General features: G+C 42.8%; 1 protein-coding gene across 2 annotated transcripts in view; it reads right to left on the bottom strand.

Moving 5' to 3' along the window:
- LOC110502531 (phytanoyl-CoA hydroxylase-interacting protein-like) overlaps positions 1-12,556 on the bottom strand; it is a 44,245-nt gene that overhangs the window by 6,434 nt on the left and 25,255 nt on the right. For both annotated transcript variants that reach the window (XM_021580608.3, XM_036960081.2), the window contains exons 2-4: positions 1,718-1,914; positions 439-613; positions 180-297 (exon numbers count right to left, since the gene is read on the bottom strand). In XM_021580608.3, the coding sequence (XP_021436283.2) occupies positions 180-297; positions 439-613; positions 1,718-1,914 (490 nt within the window). The remainder of the gene's footprint in view (positions 1-179; positions 298-438; positions 614-1,717; positions 1,915-12,556) is intronic.

The raw sequence follows: 12,556 nt of genomic DNA, 5'->3' as shown, positions 1-12,556 counted from the left end.
CCATAACATCTGGACCCTTTCCCTTGAGCTTTGAAGAAAGCATATGACAATTTCAGTTGAAAGGGAAGGCGGTATTAGCAAAGATCATGTGCAGCCCTATTTATCTCCATATTACGTGATTCCGCTTGAAAATGTCAACATCAGAATAAATTTGCGGGTTGTTGTGCAGACATACGTACCTGGCCTGGTCAAAGTACTCTTTGTTCTGGTTCCTGTAGAACACAGAGAAGCGCAGCATCCTCCCTGCGATGACCTCAGCCTTCTCCAGCAGTTGGGTTAGATGCACCGTGGAATAATCTGGAAACAGGGGTTCGGATTAGCCATTAGACAAATATAAGAGAGAATATAGCATGTCCATCGTATTAAAGGCAGAAGGTTTTAGGGATCTATAAAAAAAGTATGTATCAAAAAGCTTTGTTTCCCTGCCCCTCGCCTCACCGGCGGTGGTGAACTCTATGATCTCGCTCCACTCTGACACAGCGTAGTCTCCGTCGGTCTGTTTGGAAGCTGTCTGGACGGCCACAGTGTACTCTGTACGCGGGCTGAGGAACCAGTGACCCCTCACCGTCATGGGCAGAGGAACCGCCTTCGCCACCAGCTTAGTGGGGACATCCTGGACGGGGACACAGACAGAGTGCTTACACGTAACATACACAAAGCTTACAGCTCTACACACAAACTCTGCATTAACACATTGTTCACTGTTCAGCTACACAAGCAACATATCATGTGTATCAATGGGAGTAGGCCTCTAGATAGATAGATCGATAGATATACACACACTTTAATGCCACATACACACCACAACAGAAACTCAGCATAAATACACTTCTCAGTGTTAAGCTGCTCAAATGACACGTTTAGACTGTAGCGTCCCCTTATCCCCATGTCCTCAAAACGTATTCGCTGTATACTATGGAGCCTAGTATTACACTTCCTATCTCCTAAATCTATGCATTAGCTGCAGGACATTGATTGGGCCCGCACACCCTGCAGTATTACACCAGCCCCTGTGTAGCGACAACAGCAGTACATTAATGCACAACCTCGTCCCTGCATGCTGTAATGAAAATAACTGCATGCGGTCTATATTCACACAGAGAATGGGAAGAAAAACACTTCCTTTAGGGGGGCTTTTATGGTCACTACACCCATAATGTGAGCTGGGAGACTGATGAAATAGGTCTGTAAGATTTTACATTAGATCCATTCGATTAATGGCTGAAACAGCAGCCATCTTGTGCAATTAATCGCTGCTAGTGTTATGTGATATCATTAGTGCTCAGAGCTAAGTCTGCTAGTAGTGTACACAAGGTTATCTGGTGTTAGAGAGTGTGTGGGAGTGTCAGTTCTGAGCACTGGTAAAAGTTTACACCTGGTACACTTCTTGTTTGGAGTAGAAAGGTTACGATGTGGGTAAATACTGGTTGTTGTTCTAGCTCTAACTAAATGACTTGCTTCATCATGTAGAAATAATTTGATGGACAACTTCCCGCTCAAGGGAGTTTTTCCCTAGCCACTGTGCTTCTGCCTCTCCATTGCTCACTTTTGGGGGTTTTAGGCCAGGTATCTAAAGCTCTTTGTGACAAATGCTGATGTGAAAAGGGCTTTATAAAATAAATTAGATTGATTGATTGTATTACAGAATTAGGAAATGTCTGAGCAATTCCTTTGAAATAACCTAGTTGTTGTTGTTGTTGTGTGTGTGATAGGTTACCTTGTGTTTGAACTTGTTGGAGTTCTTGTTCTCCTTCTTATTGAGGTCAATGAAGTAGTGAGTGATGCGCTCCTTGACACGGGGCTCCATGTCCCAGCAAATCTTGAAAGAGTCACATGTGATGTTGCTGATCTTGATGTTCTGAGGGACAGGAAGCTCCTCCATCTCTACGATGCCGCTGTCCTGGGATTTATTTCCTGTGGCACAGGGACAAAAGGAGTGGTTAGGCTTTAATACTTTCACATTTTACTTAACTACTGACGTTTGTTTTCTTGAGACAGCAAATACATCAGATATGGCTGGCCCTACAGTCCCCTGCACTATAGGGTGCACTTCCAGCACTCAGCTGCCTCTGTGCTCTGTGGAGCACTTACCATAAAGCAGGGAGCTCCACCGTGTATCTGTTGTCATGGCAATGCTGCAATCCCTTCAGATTACAAGCACATACAGTATTAAATATTTCAAACGCTGGTGATTATCGTGACTCAACCCTACACAGATGGATCTCTTAATAAAGCCTTGCTTTTTTTCTTTCATGGGGGACATTTTTATTTAGTCACAAAGAAAATGTAAGTAGGAGATGCTCTGATGAGCCTTTCAGTTAGGGTCTGTCAGACCATGTTCTAGTCCAGCACAGGTGTACGTGGCAAGGATTGGACAAATGCATAATTTCCTAATAAATGTAATGTCAGACACCTTTTGGTGCTATGTTTATGAAAATGTAATAACACAAATACTTCTATATTTCTTAATTCCATTCTTTAGTGTGTATTGTTAGATATTACTGCACTGTTGGAGCAAGGAACACAAGAATTTCACTACACCCGCAATAACATCTGCTAAATACTGTGTGTATGTGACCAATAATACTTGATTTGATGTGCACACTCCCTCTCTCTCTCACACACACACACACACACACACACACACACACACACACACACACACACACACACACACACACACACACACACAGACCTATACACCAAAACAAGTGAGTGAATAAGAGCTTTGTAACATGGCCATGAGCTTAGAATCCACTACACACAAAAAAGAAACACTCTTGGCATGGCAACAATATGTTTTCTGTGCAAGCTCTAAATACAATAACTAGATGCAAGAATGTGGAATTCTGGGGTAATGCACAGGACACAATAAACAATGGGAAAAGCAGCAGACCATGGAACTCCTATCTCTGACCATGAGCTCTGAGGCTGGATGATAATTGAGTATTTCCACAAATTGGGTCAGGTTTTTCTCCCTATACACACACTCCATGCGTGTAACAGTTTCACCATGTTAGATTGACCATTCATATGGAGTATTTACAATCATGTCAAATGAATCATTTATACTGAGGTTATTGAACTAGGCATGACAAAATGTGTTTCTGCCAAGGGTCACCTTTCAACCCAGGTCGTCTGTTCTGTGCTAAACAAACTTCTGCCAAGCCAGTTGAAGAGTAGATATTTTCCTGAAAAGTAGCATATTACAATAAAACTTAGACACACTACTGGGACAACATACTCCCTTGACAAATGAAAGCAGGGGAGCTTAACTCACAATAACCCTTGTAGAAACAATTGTCTATTTTTCCTGTAGGCCCCACCCACTTTTGTCCTAAAGAGTGTTTAGCTGATTAACAGGAACAGTGATCTTTACCTCACAGAGGTCTCCTTTCCTTTGTGCCTAAGCTGCTCAATGAAAGAATGTACAGTTGTACCAAACAAAATGAATGAACCTGCCCCTAGGTAGAGTAAAGTAGCAACAGGTTGTAGACGTAGCAAAGTGGGTGGCAGGTAGCCTAGCGGTTAGAGAGTTGGGCCAGAAGTCACTGGTTTGAATACTTGAGCCAAGGTGAAAAATCTGTTGGTGTCCTTCAGCAAGGCACTTACAGACTCAAACATGGAGAGGTTGAACATGTCAGTGAAGACACCTGCCAGTTGGTCAGGGTATGCTGGGAGTACACGTCCTGGTAATCCGTCTGGCCCTGCGGCCTTGTGAATGTTGACCTGTCCTTCTGGACAGACTGGAGAGGTGGGTTGGCCTCCAGCCCAGTTCTAAATTGGTTTAGGACCTATTTAAAATCGGTCAAGAGTTTTGTCACCCTTGGTGAGAAAATAGATATCACGTGGCGTTCCACAAGGTTAGATTTTGGGCCCGGTGCTGTTCAGTTTTATATATGTTACCCCTTGGCAGCGTTATCAGAAAGCACAGCATTGATTAACTTTACATTTCTGTGTCATCCGAGGATTCTAAACCTATCTTTTCTATTGCCTCTTGGGAGAGGCTGCTGACATCAGCCTTGCTGCTACTGATTCTTCACTCTTCTCTGTCACTGCAGCCTGCCTGACTAACTGCTCTGCATTGGCCTGGCTCATCAGCTGTGTTACAGATGCCTGATCCATCTATTGACTAAGATCATGAGTGCTTTCAGAAAATGTACTGTAGCCTATCCATAGGCTGCTCACCTACACTTGTTGAGGGATACCCAATGAATGGTCATATGCAAACGCATTCCTTAAAGCATAGATAAGTAGAACGCTGAGCTGTAGTCAATGACTAGCATTCTCACATAGGTGTTCCTTTTGGCCAGGTGTGAAAGGGCAGTGTGGAGTGCCATAGAGATTGCATCATCTGTGGAGCTGTTGGTGCAGTATGCAAATTTGGGTGGGTCTAGGGCTTCTGAGATAATGGTGTTGATGTGAGCCATGACTAGCCTTTCAAAGCATTTCATGGCTACAGACGTGAGTGCTATGTGTCAGTAGTCATTTATGCAGGTTTCTTTAGTGTTCTTGGTATAATGGACAATGTTGGTATTACAGACTTAGCTCGTCAGCTGTTTACACTAATGCCACCTCATTAACCTGCAAATAGACGCATTACACTGACACAGACATGGTATGCCTGACTAATGCAGCCAATGTTTGCCCACATAACAGCTTTACACACTGCTTTAGTTACAATAATCTAATCACACATACTGTGAAAATGGAGCCGGAGGGGAGGGCTGCCATGCTAATTTGTTTGTTTTTAAGAAGAGTTCTTCTTCAATGATTTGGGGCGGAAGGATATACTACTATAGACACCCGACTAGGCCCAGATCCCTGTGATTTGCTGGAAAAGGAAACAGAGGTTTCGCGGAAGGAGATCAGGGTGCTTTGTGAGGATCAGGCGACGAGTGGCTAATCTGCCCTTGCCTTCCATCCTGCTAGCTAACGTTCAATCGCTGGAAAATAAATGGGACGAACTGAAAGCACGTATATCCTACCAACAGGACATTTAACCAGTTATGCATTAGGGGGCGCTATTAAATTTTTGGGATGAAAAACGTTCTCGTTTTAAACAAGATATTTTGTCACGAAATGATACTTGACTATGCATATAATTGACAGCTTTGGAAAGAAAACACTCTGACATTTCCAAAGCTGCAAAGATATTATCTGTGAGTGCCACAGAACTGATGCTACAGGCGAAACCAAGATGAAATTTCAAACAGGAAATGCCCCAGATTTTGAATGCGCTTTGTTCCAATGTCTCCTTATGAATGCGCAAGGAATGGGCCTACACTTTCTGTCGTTTCCCCAAGGTGTCTGCAGCATTGTGACGTATTTGTAGGCATATCATTGGAAGATTGACCATAAGAGACTACATTTACCAGGTGTCCGCTTGGTGTCCCCCGACGAAATTATTGCGTAATCTCCAGCTGCATGCATTTTCCCATGTGGTTTAGAGGAGAAACCAAACTTCCACGAATGATATATCATCGAATAGATATGTGAAAAACACCTTGAGGATTGATTCTAAACAACGTTTGCCATGTTTCTGTCGATATTATGGAGTTAATTTGGAAAAAAGTTTGACGTTATAATGACTGAATTTTCTGTTTTTTTTCTTAGCCAAACGTGATGAACAAAACGGAGCGGTTTCTCCTACACAAATAATCTTTTTGGAAAAACTGAACATTTGCTATCCAACTGAGAGTCTCCTCATTGAAAACATCTGAAGTTCTTCAAAGGTAAATCATTTTATTTGAATGCTTTTCTTGTTTTTGTGAAAATGTTGCCTGCTGAATGCTAGGTTTAATGCTATGCTAGCCATCAATACTCTTACACAAATGCTTGTTTAGCTATGGTTGAAAAGCATATTTTGAAAATCTGAGATGACAGTGTTGTTAACAAAAGGCTAAGCTTGAGAGCCAATATATTTATTTCATTTCATTTGCGATTTTCATGAATAGTTAACGTTGCGTTATGCTAATGAGCTTGAGGCTATACTTAAGATCCCGGATACGGGATTGCTCGTCGCTAGAGGTTAAAACTGTTTCACCGAGTTGTGGCTGAACGACGACATTAAGAACATACTTATATGCTTATACACTCTATCGGTAAGACAGAACAGCAGCCTCTGGTAAGACACGGGGCGGGGGCCTATGCATATTTGTAAACAATATCTGGTGCACGATATCTAAGGAAGTCTCAAGGTTTTGCTCACCTGAGGTAGAGTATATCATGATAACCTGTAGACCCCACTATCTAACTAGAGAGTTTTCATCTGTATTTTTCGTAGCTGTTTACATACCACCACATACTGAGGCTGGCACTAAAACCGCACTCAATGAGCTGTATTTTGCCATAAGCAAACAGGAAAACACTCATCCAGAGGCGACGCTCCTAGTGGCCGGGGACTTTAATGCAGGGAAACTTAAATCAGTTTTACCTAGTTTCTATCGGCATGTTAATTGTTCAACCAGAGGGAAAAAAATTCTAGACCACCTTTACTCCACACAGAGACGCGAACAAAGCTCTCTCTCGCCCTCCATTTGGCAAATCTGACCATAACTCTATCCTCCTGAATCCTACTTACAGGCAAAAATTAAAGCAGGAGGCACCAGTGACTCGGTCTATAAAAAAGTGGTCAGATGAAGCAGATGTTAAACTACAGAACTGTTTTGCTAGCACAGACTGGAATATAGGGATGCATGATATATCAGTGAACATATCAGAATCGGACGATATTAGCTAAAAATGCCAACATCGGTATCGGCCGATGCCTAGTTTAATAACAATGTGCAAAACCAATGTCAAAGCTGATGTGCATACCTACAGAGTATAATGTAAAATGTTGCGCTATACGTGCAACACAGCATTCATAAACTAGCCCACAATGTCTGCTGTGTGGATCGAGCAGTCAACAAGTCGAGCAGTCATTTGAAAGAGTAACAAAATTTCAACGAGACAATGCCAAGGCGAAATCGATTAAAGCCAAGATAATGGCTTTCATTGCCCTTGACAATCAACCGTTCTCTGTTGTGGGAGATGTTGGCTTTCGCCAACTGGTCAAGCACCGGTTAACACACCCAAGTGCATTATTTTTCAGATGTTGCTCTTCCGGAGTTACACAGTAATAGCGTCACTGCTATTAGCTTCACGACATACATACTACGGAATGCCGCTTGGGTCTTTGCGTGTCAATAAAGATACAGTAGCACTGTCAAAGCTGTACAAAAAAGTCTGCAAACAAGCAAACATCAGCCACGAACGACGTGTTTACAATACTGCATTGGTAATTAGCATAATTTTTTTGACCGCAACTTCTGGGGTAGCTAGCTTTAGCTAGGTACCTAGCTGGAACCAATACAACCAGCCTGAAAACAATGACCAGTAGAAACTGCAGTCATTTTCATTATTCTTAGCAATGATTTTGGAATCCTTGTGAGTAAGTATTAGCTAGGTTAGCCACTTGTTGTTAGCCTATTGAAATGTAACTTCAGTTCATGAAAATAAATAGCTAGCCAGCTACCTAACCCTGTTGCCCAAAGCTAACATTATAAGCAGCCAGCTAGCTTCATCTGGCTAGTGAGGCTCGACCGGACCGGGTTATGTGTTGTGAAGCTAGCCACAATAAGGATTAGGCACAATAGCGGAATTTGCGGTTTGCGTTCAAAATAAAAGTATGACATTGACAGTGATGCAAATAAATACAAATAGTAGAATTTTAAAGGCTAACCACAAAGTCCACTATTGTTGCTAATCCTTATTTTGGTGTGTGTGTGTGTGTGTGTGTGTGTGTGTGTGTAACCTTTATTTAACTAGGCAAGTCAGTTAAGAACAAATTCTTATTTACAATGTTGGCCTACCCCGGCCAAACCCGGACGATGCTGTGCCAATTGTGTGCCGTCCTATGGGATAAAAATGTCATATCGGTACATCACTACTGGAATATGTTCCGGGATTCTTCCGATGGCATTGGAAAAACGTATTGATAAGTCCTCGATGCACTTATCAATAAGTGCATCGAGGACGTCGTCCCCACAGTGACCATACGTACGTACGTACATACCCCAACCAGAAGGGTAGAGCTGTCATTTTCAAGGAGCGGGACTCTAGCCCGGAAGCTTATAAGAAATTCCGCTATGCCCTCCGACGAACTATCAAGTAGGCAAAGCGTCAATACAGGACTAAGATCGAATCATACTACACCGGCTCCGACGCTCGTCGGATGTGACAGGGCTTGCAAACTATTACAGACTACAAAGGGAAGCACAGCTGCGAGCTGCCCAGTGACACGAGCCTACCAGATGAGCTAAATAACTTCTATGCTCGCTTCGAGGCAAGTAACACTGAAACATGCATGAGAGGATCAGCTGTTCCAGACAACTGTGTGATCACACTCTCTGCAGCCGATGGGAGTAAGACCTTTAAACAGACCGCAGGGCCAGACGGAGTACCAGGATGTGTACTGCGAGCATGTGCTGACCAACTGGCAAGTGCCTTCACTGACATTTTCAACCTCTCCCGTCTGAGTCTGTAATACCAACATGTTTCAAGCAGACCACCATAGTCCCTGTGCCCAAGAACACTAAGGTAACCTGCCTAGATGACTACCGACCCGTAGCACTCATGTCTGTAGCCATGAAATGCTTTGAGGCTGGTCATGGCTCACATCAACACCATTATCCCAGAAAACCTAGACCCACCCCAATTTGCATATCGCACCAACAGGTCCACAGATGATGCAATCTGTATTGCACTCCACGCTGCCCTTTCCCACTTGGACAAAAGGAACACCTATGTGAGAATGCTATTCATTGACTACAGCTCAGCGTTCAACACCATAGTGCCCTCAAAGCTCATCAATAAGCTAAGGACCCTGGGACTAAACACCTCCCTCTGCAACAGGATCCTGGACTTCCTGACAGGCCGCCCACAGGTGGTAAGAGTAGGCAACAACACAGGGGCCCCTCAGGGGTCAGTCACTTCCTGTACTCCTTGTTCACTCATGACTGCTCGGCCAGGCACGACTCCAACACCATCATTAAGTTTGCTGATGACACAACAGTGGTATGCCTGATCACTGAAAACGATGAGACCTCCCTATAGACGGAGGTCAGAGACCTGACAGTGTGGTGCAAGAACAACAACCTCTCCCTCAAAGTGATCAAGACAAAGGAGATGATTGTGGACTACAGGAAACGGAGGACCGAGCACTTAGTGGAGCAAGCTGAGAGCTTCAAGTTCCTTGGCGTCCACATCACCAACAAACTAACATGGTCCAAGCACACCAAGACAGTCGTGAAGAGGGCACAACAAAACCTATTCCCCCTCGGGAGGCTGAAAAGATTTGGCATGGGTCCTCAGATCCTCAAAAGGTTTTACAGCTGCACCATCGAGAGCATCCTGACGGGTTGCATCACTGCCTGGTATGGCAACTGCTCGGCCTACGACCGCAAGGCACTACAGAGTGTAGATCGTAGAGCCAAGTACATCACCAGGGTCAAGTTCCTGCCATCCAGGACCTCTATAACAGGCGGTGTCAGAGGAAGGCCCTAAAAATTGTCAAAGACTCCTGCCACCCTAGTACCGGAGCGCCAAGTCTAGGTCCAAGAGGCTTCTAAAAATCCATAGGACTCCTGAACAGCAAATCAAATGGCTACACAGACTATTTGCATTGCCCCCCCACCCCTCCATATGCCGCTGCTACTCTGTTATTATCTATGCATAGCCACTTTAATAACTCTCCCTACATGTACATATTACCTCAATTACCTCAACACCGGTTCCCTCGCACATTGACTCTTTACCGGTACCCCCTGTATATAGCCCCGCTATTGTTATTTACTGCTGCGCTTTAATTATGTGTTATTCTTATCTCTTACTTTTTGTTGGGTATTTTCTTAAAACTGGTTTGTTGGTTAAGGGTTTGTAAGTAGGCATTTCACTATATGGTCTTCACCTGTTGTATTTGATTTGATTTGATTTATTAGGCCTAGGTCTAGAATGAACCGTAATACTGTAGCTGTGCTAAATTGTCAACTATGTCTAAGTGACACACACAGCTTGTTAAAATATCATATCTTTGTTTCCAAAGAGGCTGATACTATTGGTGCTTGCTTAGCCATTAGATTATTTTACACCTGCTAGACTAAATGGGATACCAACTGTGTAGTCAACAATGAAATTACATAGGGTATTTCCTTCTGACAAATAATAGGCCTAAATGCATGATCCTTTTCATGTGATTTTCACAGTCTGTGGAGCTTCTTTACTTTCTCTGGCTCTCTCCCTTGAGAAATAGAGAGAAATTGGAGCTGGAAGAAAGATGGTCCGGTGATGATGTTCTGAGTTCAGACAGACAGGCAGACAGTGTTTGAATTGGTTTGAAATCAGCAGCAGCACTGGCTCCTTTTACCTTCTCCCCAAGGCCCCTCCTGTAGAGCTACAGTCTGCTCAGCCCGGACTCACTACACCAGGGATCATCAACTATATTCAGCCACGGGCCAATTTTTTCTTGAGCGGAGGGGTCCGGAACATAATTAAAAAGAAATTGACCGCAAGAAGCCCAAACAGATATGTTTGACTAAAACAATAATTTCAAAACCTTGCTTACATTTGTATATGATCACGTCATGTCTCTATTATGCCTGGGAATACTTGGGAACAGGTTTCTTAAATTAAAATCACTTGGAGCTGATTTCCTGGTGTTTTTTTACAGTCGTATGTCCAACAATAACAATTCCACACAAAAAAACACCTGCGGTACACTGTGCAGTACACCAGAACATCACTCATTATAACAGCGTCTAGAAACACAGCTGATCCTATGGATTAGGCAGCCTACACAGAATTCTCACTACAATTGAGGACCAGGGTACAGCCAAACCGGGCCTAGAAGATCCTAATCCCGGTCAAGGTGAGACCAATGAAAATGTAGAGCTAGCTACAGGCGGCCCAAACCCTAACATTTTCTTAACCTAAGTCCCTTAACCTGCTATGTTACATATTTTAACCTGCTGGTAACTTCTCTTAACCTGCTACAAAAAAAAATGTCCTCCATGCTATGACAGTTAACATTAGCGCAAAAAGTAATCTCATTTTGTGATCTCATCCCTGCCTGTCGCTGACATCTTTCTTCATGCACATGCGAGGACTTTTGCTTGCTACAGTATCTGCTGCTTGTCCGGACATATAAGGAAACAGGTAACAAAGACAAAAAAAAAGATTCCCAGCAGCATTTACATGAATCTATCTAGTGGGCAATGTCTCACTAACTATAAACTTTAATCTTAACTTTAAAGCTCGGGCCTGTTAGCTAGCTAGTCATGCGCTATCGAAGCACTTGCACAGGTACACATCTGCATAGCTACTTGAATTAGCTAGGCCGTTAATGAGAAGTGCAATAATTTACCCCGCAGCTAGCAAGCTTGTGGCACAATCATTTTCAGAGCAAAAAACTTTGGCATTCAATAACATTGATCTAGAGAGCTAAGGGAGTGCACGTTGTTTATTATAATCAAATCAAATCAGCTTTATTTATATAGCACATTTCAAACATGAATGCAATGCGCTTCACAGGAAAAAACAAAAACTACGAAAATACATACATAAATATTTACTTCACAAAAAACAAGAGAGGATAAAAAACAAAAAGAATAACAATAAAAACGGAAAGACTAAAAATCACTAAGGAAAAGCAAAGCTAAAGAGGTGTGTTTTAACCCCCCAGGTTCTCTGACAGGCTAACGCTATTCCAGAGGCTGAGGGCATAATAACAAAAGGCTGCCTCCGTGCCTCCTGGTCCTAGGCTTTGGGGTAATTAAAAGGCCAGTGCCAGAGGACCTGAGGGACCTACTGGGTACATAACTTTCGTGGATTTATTTAAAAACCAATAGGAGGATCTTAAAAGTAATTCTAAAACTCACAGGCAGCTAGTGCAGAGACTTTAAAACCGGTGTAATGTGTGCTCTCCGTTTGGTCTTGGTCAGCACCTGTGCTGCAGCATTCTGTGTGTTTTGCAGTTGACCAATGGCCGTCTTGGGTAGACCAGACACGAAAGCATTATAGTAGTAATAAAAGCATGGATGAGTCTCTCTGTATCAGCCTGAGATAGAAATATATTTTGTTCACATTCCTAATGTGTGATTCAAAATTGAGTTCAGAATCTAAAATGACACCTAGGTTTTTTATCTTTATTGCCCGTGAATTAAAATGTGCGGCCAGATGTTCTCTGTGCATTGGCTCCAATAATAAATACCTCGGTCTTGTCTTGATTTAGCTGGAAGAAGTTGTGAGCCATCCAAGTATTTAACTCACTAATACAGTATAATTTATCTATGGAGCTAAAATCCTCTGATGACACAGAAAAGCAAAGTTGTGTATCATCTGTGTTGCAGTGAAAATCAATGGCGTGCTTTCTGATAACGCTCCCAAGGGGTAACATATATAAACTGAACAGTACCGGATTCAAAGTCTAATCTTGTGGAACATCTAATATGTGATATCTATTTTCTCTGAGTTATATCCACCAAGGGTGACAAAAAAAACGATTGACCGGTTAAAT

Source organism: Oncorhynchus mykiss, chromosome 23, assembly GCF_057628025.1.
Source record: "Oncorhynchus mykiss isolate SJ-2025 chromosome 23, ASM5762802v1, whole genome shotgun sequence".
Classification (NCBI taxonomy): domain Eukaryota; kingdom Metazoa; phylum Chordata; class Actinopteri; order Salmoniformes; family Salmonidae; genus Oncorhynchus; species Oncorhynchus mykiss.
This window is presented reverse-complemented; position numbering and strand designations above follow the sequence as displayed.